The 22,114-nt window shown below is 39.5% G+C and overlaps 3 protein-coding genes across 5 annotated transcripts; 2 read left to right on the top strand and 1 right to left on the bottom strand.

Moving 5' to 3' along the window:
• Positions 1-598: 598 nt before the first annotated feature.
• Positions 599-7,590, top strand: LOC116295083 (hemicentin-1). Its single transcript, XM_031702797.2, has 10 exons — positions 599-1,064; positions 1,737-1,991; positions 2,076-2,486; positions 2,675-2,956; positions 3,215-3,714; positions 3,974-4,253; positions 4,600-4,833; positions 4,958-5,359; positions 6,100-6,387; positions 6,995-7,590. Exons 1-10 carry the CDS (start codon positions 845-847, stop codon positions 7,456-7,458), a joined length of 3,336 nt encoding a protein of 1,111 aa, XP_031558657.2. The 5' UTR covers positions 599-844; the 3' UTR covers positions 7,459-7,590.
• Positions 7,580-9,308, bottom strand: LOC116295144 (allatostatin-A receptor-like). The gene has a single exon (XM_031702895.2). The coding sequence runs from the start codon at positions 9,081-9,083 to the stop codon at positions 8,106-8,108; it is 978 nt and encodes a 325-aa protein (XP_031558755.1). The 5' UTR covers positions 9,084-9,308; the 3' UTR covers positions 7,580-8,105.
• Positions 9,309-10,759: 1,451 nt separating this feature from the next.
• Positions 10,760-22,087, top strand: LOC116295142 (NADPH oxidase 2). 3 transcript variants are annotated; one of them, XM_031702890.2, is made up of 22 exons: positions 10,760-10,909; positions 12,970-13,065; positions 13,506-13,616; positions 13,899-13,980; positions 14,312-14,451; positions 14,580-14,607; positions 14,713-14,759; positions 14,841-14,866; positions 14,991-15,071; positions 15,440-15,566; positions 15,960-16,052; positions 16,348-16,419; positions 16,816-16,878; positions 16,993-17,047; positions 17,149-17,212; positions 17,760-17,796; positions 18,005-18,087; positions 18,346-18,466; positions 19,194-19,265; positions 19,490-19,614; positions 20,200-20,338; positions 21,166-22,087. In XM_031702890.2, the coding sequence occupies exons 1-21, from the start codon at positions 10,799-10,801 to the stop codon at positions 20,321-20,323; spliced, it is 1,758 nt and encodes a 585-aa protein (XP_031558750.1). In that variant the 5' UTR covers positions 10,760-10,798; the 3' UTR covers positions 20,324-20,338; positions 21,166-22,087. The 3 variants fall into 3 exon arrangements, with proteins under 3 accessions (XP_031558750.1, XP_031558751.1, XP_031558753.1); XM_031702891.2 differs by having other exon boundaries at positions 10,760-11,377; XM_031702893.2 differs by lacking the exons at positions 10,760-10,909; positions 12,970-13,065 and adding an exon at positions 13,138-13,408.
• The last annotated feature ends 27 nt before the right edge of the window (positions 22,088-22,114 follow it).

The following is a 22,114-nucleotide window of genomic DNA, read 5'->3' as shown; positions in this document are numbered from 1 at the left end:
CCCTACAACCGGAAGCAAGGAATATTGCGACCACGTCCTCACGGCGCATGCTCGAACTCTTTCCAAGACAAGCAAAGACAAGCATGGACAAGCCTTTGGCTTTGTGAAATCTACAAATGGCGAACAAAACATCTATTTGTCTTCGATAATGCAATCAAAAAGTAGATCTATTGTTCTTCTTAAAAGCCAATCAAATTGCGATAATTTGTAGGTTTTCCCAGAGCCTCTGACGGGGAGGAACAACAACCGAGGAGGATCTGGGAACGAGAATAAGCTTCATCCTGGATCGCAGAAAGCTTTTTAGGCCAATCAATTCGCAGCTTTTATCCAATGTTTATAATTTAATTATCATAACTAAGGCCTAGGGCAAACGTCGAACTTTCCATGCACCGAACTTAATTACATCAAAGAATGCCGCCTCATTATCGGTGCATGGAAAGTTCGACGTTTGCCCTAGCTATAGGCCTAATACGTTTTTGTTAAAGTTGATTTAAATTTGATCTTTTTTTTTTTTTTTTTTTTTTTGAAAACATAACATTGGATATCGCAAATGTTTTACCCTTTATAATTGTGTGGCCATCCTCCAATAGATATTTTGTGACTAATGATTTGCTATAGGTGCCACTCAGGGTAAGACTATCGTTCTACAGCTAGGTTTTTACTCTTGTTATTTCTCTTGGTCACTGTTCAAACACCGCGAACAATGACCAAGAGGAATATACAGGGACTGCACGCAGTCTAAACATTGCTGAAGTCGATTTATCGCACCCTATGACGTAATGTAAATCGAGAAAAGACAAGGTAATGCCTCGTCACGACATGTCCCTTTGATGTTAGTGTCAACATGGACTCAAAACAAAGCGCAATAAGCTTCAGACCACGTCAAACCCAAACAAAAAATGGTTTTCTACGGAAGTCGACTCAGTCGTTATTCTTGTCGAGTGTATGTCTTGTTCTTTGTGTGGTGATGTTCGCGAGGAATGAAATTATGTTCAATGAGTTTCGTGAACAGGAAGCTCGAGTAAGACAGCTTGAAGACAAGGTCCATCAACTGATCAACACTGGTAAGAAAACTCAACTCACAATCACGATATGAATTTTATTTTAATTGATGGCTACTGAAAAATGTCGATAGAGATAAGTACATGCATGGATTATTTCCATCTTGAGTAAGCTTATGGGAGCGAGCGTTGCGTGACGACACTAATAGCGGCTGCGTAGGAGACTAGAGTAAGGTTTAATAGGACGTTTGCATGATGGCGTCATTTGACTCCCACTACCAAGATGCTTCGCGAATTTTCGTTCTTATTTAAATTTGTATTTCCTCATGAGAATAATAAGACAATTGGTGCTAATTAACTGAACAAGAGAAAGTGTGCAAGGGAGTCTGGTAGTAGAGGTCAATGACGCCATGCATCAGGCAAACGTCCTATTAAGGAAGGACGCATCTAGGCAAAGCGTATTACAGGGCATAAGTGACAGCAATCACTGTCAAGCTTGCATGAGTCGTGCAGCTAGCTAGTGATACAACCGGTATCTTGGCAACCAGTGTACAGGGGGAGAGAGATATGGGGAGATTTTTCTTTGTTCTTAAGTTATTTATAGCAGTTTTTCTACTTTCTATATCAGTGCATGTACAACAACCAATCGTACCTTGACCTCCCTACTAAATAGAAGAGTACAGGAAGTTATACTTAAGTTCATGAACGAGTCTAATGCCAATTTTCTACCTACAGGCAGACAGCCATCCCAGTCACGTGATTCAAGCCTATATCCATCAGCGCGCAGAGAACGCCGGGAAATTACCAAAAAGATCACCTTGGATGATGTGCGTCAAGAAACACTTCGTCAGATCGTGTCCCTCAATAATACACAATATTGCCCCTTTAGAAGCTGTGCAGGAGCTAAAGGATCCAGGGGTCCTTCAGGACCCATGGGGAGAAGGGGCCCAAGAGGCAGCCATGGTAAAAGGGGACGAACTGGACCAAAAGGTCAATAATTATTAATGCGATTAATATCAATATCGTCATTAATGATCCCAGCACAAAGATTAAGATTTTCTTTGTCTAATATAGGTCCGCCAGGATCTATGGGTCCACCCGGTCAACACGGTAAGCGAGGGATGATGGGATTGCCTGGGCCAAAAGGTCCAAGAGGTCCTAAAGGAGAGAAAGGAGAGAAAGGAGAGAAAGGAGACAAGGGAGATCCTGGCATGTCAATCTCTGCACCCAACGCCATCGTATCGCCTACTCGTCTGACTGTCCAAGTTAACCAATCAGCAGAGTTTATTTGCTCTGCCACAGGCAACCCAAAACCCGAGTTGTCATGGCAACAAGATGGGAAAGAGCTACCTTCTCAGTGGAATACTACGAAGACAGGAAGGGTAATAGTGAAACACGTTCAGTACAGTGATGCAGGGAACTTGACGTGTGTGGCTAAGAATGTCTTGGGAACTGATCATCAGGATGTCATGCTCGTCGTGCAGGGTAAGAAATTCTACCTGGGGGTCAAAGCTTGAGAAAGATATTCATGAATGAGAACGAGAAATTCTTTTGTTTTGACGACCAGATCAATACAACGGATCAACAGTAACTAACACAGCATTTCATTATCTCTAGCGGTTGTACAAATAGTCTATCAGTTGGTAACTCTTTGTTCAATTCCTTTTCCTCAGGTCCACCTGTATTTAAGCTGACACCAAGAGCTTCGTTAACCGCATTTGAATCCTGTGACGTCACTATGACGTGTACAGCGTATGGTAATCCTTACCCTGTGGTAAGGTGGACTAGACCACTACGATCCCTCCCTGTTGGTAGCACAGTACTTTCTAATGGGACAATAATTTTACGAGGTCTAAAGACCAGAGACAGTGGGACATACGTATGTGAAGCGATTAACAAGTTTGGGGTCTTGAGACATTTGATCATATTCTACGTGTACCACTCTACTTCGTCTGGTACGTACTCTTAGTCTTTTTAGCATAGTAGGGAAAGGTCAAGAATCTCCCCTCCCCCGTCCCCACAGGATCAACACACGAGAGAAGACAGATTTCATTGACTTTAAAATCAGTTGCAATAGATTTGAATGGAACAGTTGAGAAAAATCTTTCAGAAATTGAAAGCATTCAAGAATAATTTTCTTGGAAATGACCCAAAGCCGCGCTGGGTGAAAACAATCAAGGCTGTATGTGACAATTAATGTTGTTGTTTTAAAGTGAAATCAAATTGGGAAACGATCTTTGATTTTGAGGATGGTGGGAAGGCTGGATGGACACTCACAGGAACAGTATTTAAGAACCAACCAACATATGGAGATAACTCCGCCGCCAGGGGACGTGATCCATCAAACCTTCAAGGTAACTGGTGGATAGGAGGGGTTGAAGACCGGCGCGATGCTTCCCAGCCAAGTGGGAAAATACAAGGAGATCAACCCACAGGAACGATGACGTCACCCCCTTTCATCATACCGGGCTTCAAACTCAGATTCCGGATTGGCGGAGGGTGCACTCTGCAACATCAACGAGCTGAGCTTTTGATTGGAGGAAACGTTATAGCTCAAGCAAAAGGAAAATGCGCTGAATTCATGGATACACAATACTGGGATGTCAAATGCTACCGAGGACAAACCGCGCAGATTCGATTGGTGGATAATTATAGTGGGGGGTGGGGTCACATAAACTTTGATTATCTTGAAGGGCAAGTCATAACGGATCCTTAAAATGAAGGGAATGTAAATGAAAAGAATCGAATAACATATTATTTGCGTAAAAGGGGCTTAACTCTGATTAATTAAACTCTTTCATTCTCAAAATTGGTAATGTCTATTTTTTGAGTTCAAGTCCAGCGGAGGAAGGAAGGATGAGGCTGCACAGACAGCCAAGTAACTTCCCCTCGGACCCGACTGAGGATAATGTGGAGTGCAATACTATTCCTGTAGACTTAGCTACCCATGACTTCTGTCCTTTCTGTGACGTCATGGCAATGGATATATAAACCGAGATAAAAACTTTAAAACATCGTGTATCGTGGTCTTTATCAGAATGGCAGACACACAACAAATAGAAAACGCGAATGTCACCAAGAAGGGAGGAAAGTGTATTCGACAGTCGACTCAGTCGTTGTTCTTGTCGAGTGTGTGTCTTGTTCTTTGTGTGGTGATGTTTGCGAGGAATGAAATTATGTTCAATGAGTTTCGTGAACAGAAAGCTCGAGTAAGACAGCTTGAAGACAAGGTCCATCAACTGATCAACACTGGTAAGAAACTAAACTCACAATAATTGAATATCTAGATCATCTATTGTACTTGTGATGCCAACGCTTTTATTCTTGTATGTTTAGCATTAACTATTAGAACCTATGAAAATATTTTGGATTTTAATTGATGTGTTTTTAATTTGGATATTATGTGAGAATACGTCCTGACAAAAACATTGCCATCAATGACCTTGAAATTGATAACTATACTTAACCACAGGTAACCCAAACTTACGCTTTTCATGTTATATTTACGGAGATATTGCATATGCGTCAAAAAATCTGAGAAAGTTGACAATCTATGTATACACTCAGACTCTTAAAATATATCTGCATTTCTTTTCAGTCAAAGACCAACAGCTTCATAGTCCAAATAGTGTAAACATGAATCAGCATACGAGAAGCAGACGCCACGAAATTACATCAAAGATTACCATGGACGACGTGCGTCAAGAAACACTTCGTCAGATCATGTCTCTCAATAATACAATACATTGTCCCTTTAGGAGTTGTGCAGGAACTAAAGGACCCAGGGGCCCTCGAGGACCCATAGGGAGAAGGGGCCCGAGGGGCAAACAAGGTAAAAGGGGACCAACTGGACCAAAAGTAAATACTATTAATTATTATTAATACCAATAACGTCATTGTAGATCCCAGCATTAAGCTTAGGAATATTTTTGATATAATGTATATGTCTAATATAGGTCCGCCAGGATCTATGGGCCCACCCGGTCAACGCGGTAAGCGAGGGATGATGGGATTGCCTGGGCCAAAAGGTCCAAGAGGTCCTAAAGGAGAGAAAGGGGAGAAAGGAGACAAGGGAGATCCTGGCATGTCAATCTCTGCACCCAACGTCATCGTATCACCTACTCGTCTGACTGTCCAAGTTAACCAATCAGCAGAGTTTATTTGCTCTGCCACAGGCAACCCAAAACCCGAGTTGTCATGGCAACAAGATGGGAAAGAGCTACCTTCTCAGTGGAATACTGCAAAGATAGGAAGGGTAATAGTGAAACACGTTCAGTACAGTGATGCAGGGAACTTGACATGTGTGGCTAAGAATGTCTTGGGAACTGATCATCAGGATGTCATGCTCGTCGTACAGGGTAAGAAATGAGTGTAGCTGAGTATCATCATTTTGTAAGTGTACATTAACATACAAACTCCTTCTTAATACAAGGGGTATGAGTTTAATGGAATGGGTTTTCCTTGTCAAAATATAGTTTAGTTAGCAATTAGTCCGAACAAATTAGCCCTAGCAGCGGAACACCCCCATTTATGCAAAAATAGGCCCTTAATAGATGCATCTTGACATGTGTACAGAGTCGTTGTCTATCACAACATGATGTGTAATAAAATGGGGCCTCCCCCCTTCCCAAGTGATTGGTCGTTAATGGTAAAACGTACAACACTAATGCAAGGTTTAGGGAGGCAGCATGGTCGAGTGGTCATAGCGTCGGTCTCGCAATCCGGTGGTGCCGTGTTCGAGTCCCGCTGTGACCACTAGCTGAGACTGTATTGGTCCCGATTCCTGATTAGTTCAGATTCAGTTTCTCGACCATGCTCGTGAATAGCCCACTGGTTTGCCTCCTTGCCAGTTGGGATTCTTAACACACTTTATGTTTCTTTGTTCATTCATTTCAGTTTCATTAATTTATTGTAGGAGGGCCATAATGTAAACTACTGGGCTACCAGTAATTTATGGCACCCTCGTTAAATAAAGTTAATTAATTTATTTTTTGGTTACCGCATCACATTATAGAACGTACACTTCACTGAATTATCAGTGCCTCGTTCATACTCAAATGAATTGTGATCACTCGCGGTATCGGTACCTTTCCTTTAGGTCCACCTGTATTCGAACTGACACCAAGGGCTTCGCTAACCGCATTTCAATCCTGTGATGTCACTATGACGTGTACAGTGGACGGTAATCCTTACCCTGTGGTAAGGTGGACTAGACCACTACGATCCCTCCCTGTTGGTAGCACAGTATTTTCTAATGGCACATTAACCATACGAGGTCTGAAGACCATGGACAGTGGGACATACGTTTGTGAAGCGATGAACAAGTTTGGGGCCGTGAGGCATTTGACCAGTCTGTATGTGGACCGCTCAACTGCTATTTCATCTGGTATGTATTCTAAACATGCATTTTAGAAAACGAATATCTTACGATCGCCTTTCGTTACTAGAAAATGATACAAAGCTCATGCAAGCGTTTTATGTAGAACTCTATATTTTATGGAGTTGGGACCCCTTGGAGTGATTTTTTTGGTCATTTCCCATTAGCGTGCTTCCATCAAGTTTTGCAATCGCGCACGCGTCCACGGTAATTAACAGAGCGCGTGTTATATCTTGGCTATCTTATTAGAAAATGATAACAATTGAACTATTTTCGTAATAAATGGAAATAAATATCTTCACATGTTGGAGTGTGTAATTTGTTCCCATTTCAAAGCAATAGACATTATTTGGCCTTTTAAATTTAGTGACATGATTTGATAGACCTTATCGGCTAACGTGTTGCTATGTACGTTACCACCCAATTCAAACCTTCTGGGAATAGAAACGTTTGTCTCTACGAATTCAACTGTGAAACCAAAATATAACGAACAATGAAAACTATTCCCAGAAGGTTTGAATTGGGTGGTAACTTACATAGCAACACGTTAGCCGATTAGGTGTATTTAAATTTTTCTACTGACCATTTTTCTGTCTCTCTGTCACCTATATATCAGACTGCTGGAGAATGATCTCGGGTGCCTCAGGAGGAAGCTGGCTCCACACAGGTGCAGCCGATGCAGTAGACGTAATTGTGAGTCGTGACGTCACTCTCATTGGATATCGCCTGTGGGGGGTATACTCAGGCTCAGGCAGTCATGACGTCACGATTCAAGTCAAAGACAACCAAGAAAGGACACTGGGATGGAAGAAAGGGAATTGCCGAACAGTTTCATCACAGAGGACCTTTGTCGTTAAGTTTACTCGTCCTGTGAAGCTAAAAAAAGGTGTTCGGTATACCTTATCAGGGTTACTTCTAGGGCCACCAGCTCACAGAGGGATTTTTGGGAAGAACGCTGTTACCTGTAATGGTGTTACTATAAGATTCTTTATATCGTCAGAAAATAAAAACGGCTCATCGGCTAAATATGGTCAGATTCCTGCTTTGCTTATAGCGGAAACTGGTAGGAAATGTGAATAAACATAGATGCCTGATTCTTTGCATCAATCATATTGAACACACGTCTAAACAAAGTATACGGACTGTTGACCCATTTACGAGTATTCTTGTATGTAACTGCTCAAATATTTTACACATGAAATGATTAACCAATTCGCTGTTTAATCATGTACAGTTATTTACAATGGGGCTTACTTTGAGCTTGAATAATGCAATATCCCTAGTTCTTCAATAAGAAGCGCATTTGAAAGAATTGAGACACCCTTCCGGGCTTTTCTAAAGCACTTTACATGCCACTTCGAAAGGTAGATTTCCAGAATGTCGACAGGCGAGTATATCCACTAAATTTAATTGTTTTATATGCACTGATATTTAAGCATATATTGCTAAGACATCAAGAAATTCGTCCTGTATTAGGTTGGGTTATTTTGTATTATTCGTACAGTTGAATTGCAAATTTATCATTACAGTTTTTATTAATTAAATAAGATAATTAGCTAAATTAGATAGCGGTTTACATTTAGTTGTATGGTAAAACAGTCTCTGCCCAGCACGCAGTGCACGCAGCCCGACCGACTCAATCTCTGGTTAAGACCGGTAATCATAAATGAAATCGTACTGTACACGAGCTAGATAGGATAAATATTGTATGGGATCATCTTATAATTCTACGCCTGCACAGAAATACTTCCTTTTATGATTTCTCTGAAGGCTGTTTTATAATTGGAGCTGCGGAAAGCATAGATGATAGGGTTGATACTGGAATTTGCAAAGAGAAGAGCACTGGCCAAGTGAAATACAACACTATTCCCATCTACGATCCCGAGTTCTTTGAGCATATTGACCAAAGCAAAGGTACCAACACAGGTGGAAAATGATAAAGTCACAATCAGAAGCACTTCGACTACGCGTTTCTTTGAGCGCGCATCAGCTTCAGTGTTCCCAGTATCCATTGGGCATATTTGATTGCTGAAGTAGATCCCTTTGATTATCGAGAAATAACCAAAAATGATCATCAAGTACGGCATAATGAACACGAAAATAAAAATGGTAGTTAGGTAGATCAGTTGTTCAGTATGACTGGCCCAAATGTGTACACAGCCTTTGTGGGTTTGGCTGTAGGTGGTCCGGAGGAAATAAGGAAATGTTATTCCTATCGACAGCATCCATGAACCTATGATGGCGTACTTCACATTCTCCTTATTCAAGCGCCATTTCTCTCTCATTGGTTTTAACAAAGCCATATAACGTTCAAATGCTAGAATAGCAAGAGTGATGATTGACACACCAAGAGCAATGACACTTAAATTCCCTGCCGTCAAAAACATACAAATGTACTGAACAACTCGATCCGGATCTCTGTGATTGACAAACGAATGAAATACCTTTGGGAGAAGCCCAAGCAACGACACAAGGTCAGCCGTCGCTAGATTTGCAAGAAGAAAATTCGTAGTCGTTCTCATAGCTGTCTTCTTTTTGACGACGACAAGCACCAAGGAATTGCCAATGATTCCTATCAGGGATATTAGTACAAATACAATCCCAATAAAAACATGGTAGCCTGTTATGACCAGCATATCAGTTGATGTCCCATTTTCAGTGTTTTTGTTCAAGCTGACGTTTATCTTTTTCCAGCTTCCATCCATTCCGTCGAAGGGGCACTGAATTCTTCGTTATTCCCGTCCTCTTTACTCATTTAACCTGAAGAAATTTTATAGGTTTTATCGCATGTTGTTTTCCCATATAAAACTTATCAATGCCTTTTGGTCAACAAGACACGGCTGTCTCAATATATATTTTGGCATCTGTCTTGGCCGACAACTTGTAGGGTTATTGTATTTTTAATTACTGCAAAGCTAGATTTTGATGGCATTTAGTTTACAAAGCAGGAGGCTCTTACTATACTCAATCTTATCTTGACATCTTGCAAACTAAACACGAGTAAGGAGTTTCTGTCATTAAAGTTGTGCCAAACAATATTTAACAGGAACTATAAATTTCTTTTTTCAGATAAATCCCAAAACCTGAATATTCGATGTTTTAATTTGATTGCTTTATTGTCACTTTTTCTTGATATGTTCTTTTGGTTCGACGCCAGACGATTTTTAATAATTTTTGTGCCTTAAATAAGCGGCCTTATTGGCTGAAGTAGTTAATTATACAGTCAATCTTGGAACACCTGTTTTTATATTTTTTTACTCGAATGATAATCCGAATTGGAATATTCTAGGTCCTATGTCATATTCTATGCCATTATTAGTTTATTAGAAACCTTCACAGATATTTCCCGTAAATATATATCTTATATATTACATTATATGTATTACATACATATGTTTTTTTACCGGGAAAGATGTCCGGTAGAGAAACAAACGTTAACTGTGTCCGAGGTCTTGGACATAGGCTTTCAGACCGAGGGTCCAGTTTCAGTTTTCCTACTTTAGGACATTAACTTTTTTCCATACATTTATTTTTTAACTTGTTTTGCGATGTGCTGTTCTTGTTTTATAGCAATTCTTTAACCCTGGGTACACTCGAGAGCTGTCACAGATAGAAAATACCGGCCGTTCGCGCAGCCAATCAGAACCAATCGACGCACGACTTTCAATACTTGTGGTGTGGAGTTATTATAAAAAAGACATTATTGATCCATACAGCTGAATCAAGTCAAAAGTAATAGGTTTTTTTAATTACTTTAATTTGGCAGGTTTTCAGGATATTATTATTATTATAGCAGAAGGTGCGTTTTTTTTTTTTTTCATTATTGTGGGGAGAATGGGGGATTCGCTGTAAACATTGTACTGTAAAAATAGTTGTAGCCCTCTCCCCTTTAACGCACTCAAAACTATATGACGCTCCTATAGACCTGATTTCCTAGAAGAGTTGTTCTCGGAGACAAAACAATAGGCCGTCTTTTCTTATGCGAAAATTCAAAAATCCCATTATTTTGTCCCCCAGAACAAATCCTCTCGGGACTCAGTGCGAGGGGTCTATTAAGCCAGGGGGTGGGGGTGGGGGGTGGGGACTTTCACCCCCGGAATATTTTGCAATTGAGACTATCGGAAACACGATTTCCTGGGTTTTGAGGGGAATTTGTAACATTTACCAAGGCAACTGCCTCGCTTGCCTCACCGGAAGTGTCTATAAGGCCCTGCAAGGAAACAGCTTTCGTCAAAATAAGGTTTGACTCGTTTAAAATACATCAGTGTAGCTCAAACTATTACCGATGACCTTCCCCTTCGAAGCCAAAGCCCTCCCCCGGTCCCTAGTGACGAACACAGAACATTTACACAGGTTTAGACTCGTTTATGAATCAGCTTTCAGGTCCTTTCACATACCATGTTTCGAAAAATTGGTGTTGATGGTTTTAACAGCCGCCATCTTGAATGAATTTTGTTGCATCAACCAACATGGCCGCCGTGTCATTCTCTTGGGGATGATTGAAAACCTGCAATACAGTATATTGTTCAAGGTGTCCTTTACAAGATAGGTGACATTTTCAAATAGTTTTCTCTTCAAACGAGGCTAAATGAGTCCAAGCTAGTCAAGGTCATTAAGCGGTATTTTCAACTTGACTTGCCTTCAAGCGAGAAACAGCTTTCCTTATTAAGTAGCCTGTTTCGAAAACAATTACGTTCTATGTAATTATTTTTACCATGAAAAAGACTGAATCCTATTGTCTTTATTATAACCATTGTTAATCGCTCCAATTCTGGAATGCTGTTAATGAATAACACTCTATAGGCTATAAACAAAACAATCAGCTGAAATTAAAGTTTAACCGCTTATTTGACTTGAGATTCCTGGCTGTGCTTGTGCTTCAGCACACTCTGGCATCCTTTCAAACGAAGACTGAACTGACCAAGTTTAAGTATATTAGTATTTTGTGCTGTTATTCATGGCTAGGATATCAAACGACGTCCTTAAAGATGTGGTTCTCGTAAGTACCGTATTGCCTTGTGAATTTCATCTTTAAACAAACACTTAACAAGATATTCATTTGAGATATTTTCCTACAACAAGTCTTTTATACTTTACTTTTATTAAGTGATTCAGGATTCAGAAATAAAAACATTTTAAAGTATGATAAGCAAACCTATTTTGATTTTTTAAACAAAGAATTGCTAAGCAATGAGCGTTTTCTACAGCCAGAAAATTAATCAGATTAATTACGATAATATGGACGAAATTAAGTTATAGAATAGAATAAGTTTATTCGAGGGAAGCCCATCAAGCATGAAGTTGCTTAATTTTAAAATGCTGCAATATTACTAATCTAAGGACTCTATACTTTACCGGGGATGATATTTAGATGTCAATTGTGTTCATTTGCATGAGGTTCCAAAACAGGATAAGGTCACGGTCCTTCGTTTTCTTTGTTTGTTCGAAACTAATTCCAATGCTCGAATATTTTGTCAATGAATACAAAAAGCAACGAGTAACAAAGTGAAGTACATATCCTGTACCATAGGGTTCATTTTAGCCTCATATTATATTATGCAGTAAATTGCATCGACATTTATATTCAACTGGAAAAAATATTTTTTGACAACGTGACGCATTGCGTTACGTCGGGCAGGATGTTTGTTTCGTGACGTAAGGCTGACTCTTTATATATGATCATGATAATGTTATATTCTATTTATTCGCACAAAGTATAGATACACGTAGTTGAAAGACAAGGAGGTTATAATTGTCCTTTACGAATCCGACTAAAATGAAAATAGAGAGTTAGACAAATTACTACTGGTATGGAACTGGGGAGTGGAGTAAGGAACAAAGAGAGGTAGGCTTTGGCAAGTGATGGCGAACTCCCCATCCTTCTATGTTATCAATTGTTAAAAATCGGCAATGCGAGAGAATTTCTCAGATCAGGTATGATGTAGCTTCGATCAAGAGCATATCCAGCTGATCTGAAATACTGACTTAGAAATGGTGCAGTGGCGGATCTAGGGGTGGGTTTTGGGGGTTGCAACCCCCCCTATGAGAGCCATCGTGATTTATTATATATTATTACTTTTTCATGACAACACCAATAGCATCGCGAGTTTTATTAAAACAGGGGTGCCGAAAACATTTCGCTCGCTTTTTTTTCTATACGCCGTGTGTGGGACCTGAAACAAACATAGTCGCCTGCAGCAAATAATCATTATCATAAGACCTACTTCCGTTTGGGAACCCTGTGCTACTTTCCCGCCAAACAAGTACCTCAATCAATGCTACAAACTCCCCTTTAAAAAAATCCTGGACTCGCCCCTGTGGCGTTACTGCGAACTGAAACTGAGGTGTCGTGTTGAATTGATTAGCGAAAAATAAAAACATGACCACCATTCGAATAAAAATATGAAACACTCGTTAATTATTGTGTCACTGTTATCAAGGGCGTATTAGCAACGTTATTATTTTCATTTCCGTAATTTCAAGAGGAAAAGTGACACCCCGGTTTTGCAAATTTTCTCGACTCTGATTGGTTAACGTTTTTCCCCAAATCAGCTGGATGTTTCGTTACAAGCGGTTCCATTCTTGTTTCAGATCATCTGGATGGCCATAAATATCTACCTGTTTGTAGATACGTATTACAAGCTGTCCACTACGAAAGAGAATGTCTACCTCAACAAACTTGTTAAGGTAAAGACTTGGAAGGCTCGATACTGGGTGTCCGTATTAGTAATTTATTTAGCATACAAAATTTATATTAATTTCTATGAGTTAATTTTCGTTTTGGAGATATTTGGTGGACAAATCCAGGATTTCTCTTCGAGAGATGTTGGGTATAGGCTAACCCTACCCCTTCCACCATCCAGCCACCTCCAGGCGTGATGAGGTGCGCGACGCCTGCAGTATACGTGGATAAACCGCTGTTCAAGTACTTCATATCTCATTATATATTCATGCGCATCGTAGAGGACAAAACTGGGTCGAGTTGGCATTGCAGCGCATCGTTGGACTTTTTGGAGGACATATTTCCAAGGTGGCGTTATCATTTGCTCTTCTTCTAAAACAGTCCAATAATGCACTGCATGTAATGCTAACTTGAATCATATGTATTACTCATTTATACTCCACAGTTTGGCCTGGCATTGGCACGTGCACCTGCTGCTGTACTAAACTTCAACTGTATGTTGATTCTACTAACCATGTGTAGGAATCTACTGTCCTTCATCCGAGGCACGTGTAAGGTGAGTAAGGCAATATTTAGTTGGGGATCACGCATCGAAAAAATCTTTGAACCATTCACCTTATTTAGAATCAATGCTGAAGATTATGAGTTAGGTGCCATAGGCACTTTAAGGTGTCTTGTCATGTGCAACCGTTAAACAAAACGTTCTGAATTGGGAAAATATTGCTCCCAAGTAGAGGTCTATGATTGTAAGTCAACTTGTGTAAAGGAAATAGAATCGAATCCTATTTTTCCACATCACGCGAGAGAAAACTTATAATGCTGATGTTTTGGTTAACAGTGCAGCAGGAGCTTCCTTCGTTTGCTGGATAAGAACGTTACTTTTCACAAGTACATCGCATATATGATCTGTCTACAAACAGGTGAGGTCCCCCTGTCCCCCTGTCCCCCTGTCCCCCTGTCCCCCTAGCCTGTCCCTCTAGCCTGTCCCCCTAGCCTGTCCACCTGTCCCCCTGGCCTGTCCCCCTAGCCTGTCCCCCTAGCCTGTCCCCCTAGCCTGTCCCCCTAGCCTGTTCCCCTAGCCTGTCCCCCTAGCCTGTCCCCCTAGCCTGTCCCCCTAGCCTGTCCCCCTAGCCTGTCCCCCTAGCCTGTCCCCCTAGCCTGTGACCCTAGCCTATCCCCCTAGCCTGTTCCCCTAGCCTGTCCCCCTAGCCTGTCCCCCTTTTAAATAAAGTTTCATTTTTCTATTCTCAGTCATTCACTGTGTGGCACACATCTTCAATGTCGAGTTTCTCATATTAGCGTGGAACAAAGGCGGAATATACAGCAAGCTTTCTCAGCTAGAGGACATTGGAAACGAGACTTACATCAACCCAATTAGAGATCCAAACGCTGTAAGAAAATGACGGATCTTTGGGAGCCCTTTGTATTAGGGGAGAGAACAAGACATGCAAACAATAAATAAATTACATTTAAAGAAATTATCCTAGAGCTTTTCTCATTATTACTTTCTCATTTTTAGGACCCCATAGCAGTTTTATTTACACTTGGTATGTACATTATATAGTCAATCAAAGGGTATATAATTTCTATTCATTTTTTTGCAAATAAGTTCTTACATACTCAAGAGATCGAGACTATCATTTTCTTTTCAGCTTCTGGTGTGACTGGTGCTGTCATAACTTTGGCTCTGATACTCATGGTAAATATAGATTTTTATTCAATTTTATTTAACTACATCTTCCTCCATTTTTATCATTTTCATGATCCTTTTTTTTTTCAGATCTCATCTTCCACTGAACTAATAAGGTAAAAAAATAGAAACAATGATTTCAATAGCCTCAGTCTCTGCTTCGTTGCTTCGTTGCTTCGTTGCTTCGTTGCTTTCTTTATTGCTGGCTTGCTATAATCTAACTGTAGTTTTCTTTTGCAGGCGTTCATACTTCGAAGTTTTCTGGTACAATCACCATTGTTTTGTATTATTCTACATTGGGCTCGTTCTTCATGGTGTACAGTAAGTATTGACTGATACCTTAATTACCATCGCGGAGATAACTTCACTGCAAAGGCGGTGTTAGACTAGGTAATACCTGTTTCGCGTATACCAAAATCTTGTATTGCAATTTTGTTGCATGGTTGCCGCAATCGTTATCCAATAAGAGAAAGACAGCCATAATATCGACTTTCCTGTTCCCCCAGTTCCAGTTGCGTTTTACTCTGCTTGTAGAGGACGTCCGTTTTCTGCCTTCTGTTCACGTTTTAGGTCGGGAAAGATCCCAACCTGCCGCCCAGCCCTATGAAGGGGAAGAAAAACAACCTCTACCCGCAGTTTAGTTGCGTTTTATGAATAATCAATAATAATCATTTAATAATTATTATCAGAGGTGTGATAAGATACCAGTCTAATGTAGACAAACACGATCCAGACATCTGTGGCAAGAATCTTACCTTATGGTACCGTCAGGAACCCTGCCTTGAGCCTCCTAAGTTTGTAACCTTTGGAATGAACGTGAGTATGTGTATACATCATTAGCTGGTGCGTATCTAGTATTTGATTGGTCGGGGAATAACGAGTTCTGATTGGCTTATCATTTGTACTGATTGAATTGAGATTTAAAAAATCTACCTACTGAAATATATAGAGAGGCTTTGCACCATCACGTGATGGCAGCCATGACAGGGGGCAGGAACAATTGAATCAGGTCTAATCCGATTTACAAGAGAAAGAGCTCAGTTTTCCAGGGGGAAACAACAACTACTGTTGTGCCTCCTGTCATGGCTGCCATCACATGATGGTGCAAAGCCTCTGTAGCGCCTTTTGTGTACATTCAAACGCTTTAATTATAATTTATTGTAGTATAGTTTGTTACTGAAGACTTAATTAACTAGCTCTTGTTCACAGACTTGGCGTTGGGTAATTGGACCAATGTTCCTATACCTGATCGAGAGGTCCATACGTTTTTATCGCTCAAAACAGCCTATTCGTGTCATGGAGGTACGACTTATTAAAAACAAAAAAATTATCAGAGTAAGGTATTTTTTTGATGGTAATAATAAGGGAAACTTACTTTTTACAACTTCTCGGGTTCTTCCTTGGTTCCTTGGTTCCTTGGTTCCTTGGTTCCTTGGTTCCTTGGTTCCTTGGTTCCTTGGTTCCTTGGTTCCTTGGTTCCTTGCTTCCTTGCTTCCTTGCTTCCTTGCTTCCTTGCTTCCTTGCTTCCTTGCTTCCTTGCTTCCTTGCTCACCGCGCTTCACTTACGTAGCGTTAATTTTCGATAATTAATTCTTAGGTCGTTAAACACCCTTCCAATGTAATTGAGATTAAAATGCAAAAGAAAGGGTTCACCCAAGAAGCAGGACAGGTATGTCTGTTGAGCAACAAGTGCAATACTAACTGTAACTGGTGTATTTATATACATGAAAAATTTACTCGATTCTGATTGGCTTACAGCAGTGCTGTTAATCAATACACCGCAGAAGAGATTAATTTGCACTGTAGTGCAAATTAAAACATGTTTTTAAATTTAAATTTTTTATGCATATTATTTATATTTATCATATGGTTTCTAGTTTAATTTGGAATTAATTTCTACTCTTGTGGTTTTCAAGAGCTCAACTAGCACTCGCCTTACTATCGGGCTCGTGATATTTTGCAGCTCTTTGAAAAACCCATTCGTTCAGAATTATTTCCAATTGCACTTGAAACCATTTGATTACCATTAAATACTTATTGATTTGTTTTTTTGTGTCCTTTCCAGTACATATTTCTTCAGTGTCCAGCAATATCTAGACTGGAATGGCATCCATTTACTTTGACATCGGTGAGATATCTCTACATGCCATATATATTCGTTTGCTCGCTCGTTTGTTCGTTCTTTCGTATCACCCATTTACCAATGTCCGTTTTACCAGCTTTGAAATATTTTCATCTCCAGGCCCCGGAGGAAGATAGTTTTTCCGTTCATATTCGCCTGGTGGGAGACTGGACTAGTAAGCTACAAATCCTTCGCTTCTTTTCTATATTATTCTATGTAAATTATTTTATGTAAATTATCAAATCATTGTAACTTATTTAATTATGTTGTGTTCAGATGCACTTGCCAAGTTATGTGGCTACGAAGGTAAAGAGTTGAGGCACGTCAGAGAAATGCCGAGGTAAACCTTTTATTCAACATGGTGCGCGACAGTGTTGAGGAATTTTTAAAAACTACTGCATATAAACCCAAGCATTTCGGCCAGTCGTAACCATTTGAATTGTAACTGAATGATAAGAGGCGCAGTGCAGCGTCCATAGTTACGAGAAACACGGATGGTGTACGCAGCTAATGCGCCAGGCCTCTCACCAATCAGTGCGACCTGGGTTCGATTTCAAGGGCTGGTGTCATATGCATGAGTAGAGTTGTTTGTTAGTTCTAGTTGCGAGCCTAGCTATGTTGTGATTTTCACACGATGTGTTACAACATCCAAAGTCTAATAATTTTTTTTAATATCGGAAAGCTTGCTGCGTTTGACGACATCTTTCTGAAAACACTCTCCAGCTTGTACATCCTTTACATCATGCATTCTTCATACGTTGTTGGCTACAAACATTTTTGTTCATTTCTGTTAAAAGATTGAGGAGAAATAATTCATTTCAATGTAGATTGTTATTTACCTTTACAAGTTACCTTTACAAAATATTTTGTTTATCTGTTTGTTTCAGGCTTGCCCTAGATGGTCCATTTGGGACAGCCAGCACAGTAAGTAATCATGTTTTATCATATAATTGTCCATAAAATGCCTATATTTCTCCTTCGAAAAACTGATATTTTCACATGTGAAAATAACATGTTATTTTCACATGTGAAAATATCGTTTATTAATCTATTAAGCCATTAGTTTATAAATAAAAACTTTTTATAATAATAAAAAGCTTGTTAAGCTCATCTCTCATCTATAATTTTTTAGGATGTATTCAAATATTCAGTGTGCATGTTGATCGGTGCTGGGATCGGAGTAACACCATTTGCTTCTGTTCTTAAGTCTATATGGTAAGTCAACGATATGGTACGATAGCTCCTATATACTACCATTTTATACTCCTCCTCATCCTCCCTACCTCCCTCCCACCTCCCTCCTCCTGTTTTTCCATCCTCCTCCTCCTCCTCCTCCTCCTCCTCCTTCCCCCCTTTTCCTTTTCCTTCTCTTTCTCCTTCTTTTTCCCCTCGCCTCCTATATCTTCTCCACTTCTTCCTATTTTTTGCTCCTACACGCAAAAAAATCTCATTAAATCACAAATTTTATCCCAGGTATCGTCATAACAAGGAAGACCCGGATCTTTTTGTCAAGAAAGTGTATTTCTTCTGGATTTGTCCCGATACTAACGCCTTTGAATGGTTTACTGATCTGCTCAAAAGTCTAGAAGACCAGGTACTACTGTCTTGTGTTTCTTTACTCGAAATAATAACATTTATTTCAGTGTGAATGACACGCTGTATTCATGCAACAGGGGCCCTATAAGTGTAGGCTTGGCCAACTAATAATGCTATACTTTTGGCATTTCGTTTTGACTTCTCAGTTTCTTTGTACGGATGCCATTAGTTTCCGAGTGCATTGTATTTATGCTAAGTGACCCTCTATCTCAAGGATAAGAAATTAAAGTCAGTGATTTAAGAGAGAGAGAGAGAGAGAGTTAGTTAAATACATGTAGGTATTTGCTACGTCGAGGATATAAAAACAGTGAATTGCAAAAAATGAGAAAATTTGCCTGTAGAGATTATTACATGTAAAAGAGTTTGATATTGTTTTTATTCACGAGTTTCCAAATCATATCGCGAATGAGCGAGTCTGCGAGCGAGTAAGTGACAAGTGAATACATGAGATATCAGGCTTTAGACTTGTAGTAATTTGTTTATTATACACATTTAGGGTCGATAAAAATGACAAAATTTACAGCTTCCAGTTTACCGTGAAATGATATCGTATCACTTTACTGATATGGTTTTTATTCACGACTTTATCAAACTTTTATTGACCCTAAATATGTAATAAATTCATTTAGCATAATTGATATAATTAGTGGCCGATCCAGAGAATGATTTCAAGGTAGAAACTTTTACTTAGAAATCTAAGGCGTCATATTTCTTTCGATCTCCAGATGAACGAATGCAACAATGCAGATTTTCTGGAGTACAATATCTTCCTGACCAGAGGATGGGGACCCAACATGGTAAATATTGCTATTAGTCTGGTCGTCAAAGACCCCTGTACTATCCCATAATTCTTTGTTGCATTTCTTGTCGTAAAGCATGATATGGTAAATTTCTAAATTAATCTGGTCGTAAGTTCCGTGTGCTTTCCCATAACGCATTGTTGCTCGTAATTCATGTTTTAATCAATCTATTCGTGAAAAGACCCCTGTGCTATCCCATAATTTCTTGATACTTTTTATAGGCACGTGATCTTTATCTTCGTGAAGACGAGGCTGTGGACCCAATTACTCATCTCAAACAAAAGACACGGTATGGTCGACCAGAATGGAACAAGATATTTGAAGGCGTTGCCAACAAACACCCAAAGTATGTACTCATAAGACTGTCATTTCATTGACAAATATTCATAGCTCGAGATTCCTATAGGACGACATATTTGGCGAGGCCATATTCATAGCCTTACCTACCATGAAGACTACTGGATCTAGTTGCTTCGGAGAGAGGAAAAAAGGAGGGACTGCATGTTGGCTTCCATGATGATAAGAATAATATTGATTATGGTGGCGGTTGTGGCGGCGGCGTTGATGATAATGATGGTGATGATGACGACGACGACGACGACGACGACGACAACGAAGACGATGATGATGATGATTATAATGATGGTGGTGTTGTTGATGATGATGATAGTGGTGATAATGGTGATGGTGGTAATGGTGATGGTGATAATGGTGATGGTGATAATGGTGATGGTGATAATGGTGATGGTGATAATGGTGATGGTGATAATGGTGATGGTGATAATGGTGATGGTGATAATGGTGATGGTGATAATGGTGATGGTGATAATGGTGATGGTGATAATGGTGATGGTGATAATGGTGATGGTGATAATGGTGATGGTGATAATGGTGATGGTGAAATTGAAATAAGATTTTTCATTTATCCTAGAACAAATGTGGGTGTATTTTTCTGTGGTCCTGCTGGCTTGTCCCATACCCTACACAAGATGGCCAACTCACACAGCGACATCACCTCTGGAGTAAAATTCCTGTACAACAAGGAGAACTTTTGAGCATGCGCAGTAGTAGTAAGTGCATGATTCTCGAGTTTATTTCCGCTTTTCCTATTCTTATCACTATGGCCAACGTTTTAGATATCAGTGATGGTTCAATAGATCTATAGATCACTATAGCAATCGGTGTTTCTGTTTTATCGCCATAGCAACACTTAAAGCGAACTAAAACTTTAATGATGCGATGTAGACGCCGAAAAACATGGAAATAATTTAACATGCCAATCCCTCTAATAACAACATGGCACATTGCTCGTGCACGGTATGACATTAATGACGTCCTTTGAACTTTTCAACCAGCCCGCCAGCGCAAAAGATCACTGTTTTCCAATCAAACATCATTTGTCATATATTAGTTGTCCAGTCGTATGTATATTCCGGCTTTTAATTCGATGCAACTCAACTCTGAAAAAAAAAATTGTAGGATTTAATTTAATAAGAAAACGTCGTATACTTTGTTTCTATAGCCTGAAAGGTAGCAATAATCATTCTGTATTAATTAATAAATAGATAAAATAATATTATTATCATGCGAGTTGGTTTTCTTTCGGCTTTCTTTCTTCCCTCCTGTTTTTCAATCGCTACCCGCTGATGCTTTCCCTATTTTAGTTTGAATATCATATTTCCTTTCGGTCTTAGTTTGATTTTTTTGAACAGATGGTCTTTCGGTTTATTGTACCTTATAGCAATTTGTCAAGTGGCAATTATTTACATATCACGAAAGATTTAAATCTCCAGTACTCAACATGTATATTATGTACACCTGAATGTCTAAAAATCACTAATCCAACTGACGAATACCCATAGCAGGCACGCACACTTACAAAATTGTTTTCCCTTAGAATGTCTCGGTGTTGGGAAGCAATCAAAGTGTTGGGAAAGCCTTTAAAGTGATGGGAAGCCATTAGCTGTAACATATCTCGAGGAAGCCATAGAAGTCATAGGAAAGGCATCAATGTATTGGAAAGCAATCAAAGTGCGAAGAAATTATCAAGGTGTTGAAACCATCGTGCTTGAAGGCATCAAAGAGTTCGAAATTAAAGCCATTAATGTGCTGTCAAATTGGCAAGCCCTCGAAGTGCTGGGAAGCCATTATCACATTTTTGGGGAACCATCAAAGTGCAGGGAAGCCATTAAAGTCATAGGGAACCATTTATGTGTCAGGGTAGCTGTAAAGATGTTTAAAAAGCTAAAACAATAGCAGGTTATTACTTGAAATATTAAAAAAAAAAAAAAAATTAGTAAATTAGTAATCTTTGCGAACTATAAGTGGAATGAGAACCATGAAATCGTCGTTGGAGGCATTTCACTATTTACTTTCCAGAACGCATTACGCGCCTCTCCTTCCGTTTCCTTGACAACCTATTGGATTATCAATAAATCAGATGATGATAAAGAAGAAAAATGGATTTCTAGTAAATGACATAGTTAGTCATTATACTTTGCCGCGCGGCCCTTACATCTGACACCATATCTTTTACTTAACTAACAAACACTACGAACTTAATGTTATAAGTCGGTCTTTCCTCTTCAATGGTTCGTGAATAAAACGGACGATCTTTTTGCATTAAGAGGGATTACGACTCTATCTATGTAACGATGCAAACGTTTGAAAATGACAGAATGCTACTTTGGGTGCATCAATGGGGAATATTTTTTATGCATTTTCAATTCATCCTATTCCGTATGGTGTTTGTACTGATCTTAAGGCTTTCAGTATATGTAAATAATGTTCGATTAAACACAAACGTTTTATATAAATAATGCAGAGTTATAAATTTTGATATTGGA

This window comes from Actinia tenebrosa, unplaced genomic scaffold, assembly GCF_029948245.1.
Source record: "Actinia tenebrosa isolate PJP-AT-01 unplaced genomic scaffold, QUT_ActTen_1.0 PGA_scaffold0__85_contigs__length_37466705, whole genome shotgun sequence".
Lineage (NCBI taxonomy): Eukaryota > Metazoa > Cnidaria > Anthozoa > Actiniaria > Actiniidae > Actinia > Actinia tenebrosa.
The sequence above is the reverse complement of the archived record's forward strand: the minus strand, read 5'-3'. Positions and strand labels throughout refer to the sequence as shown.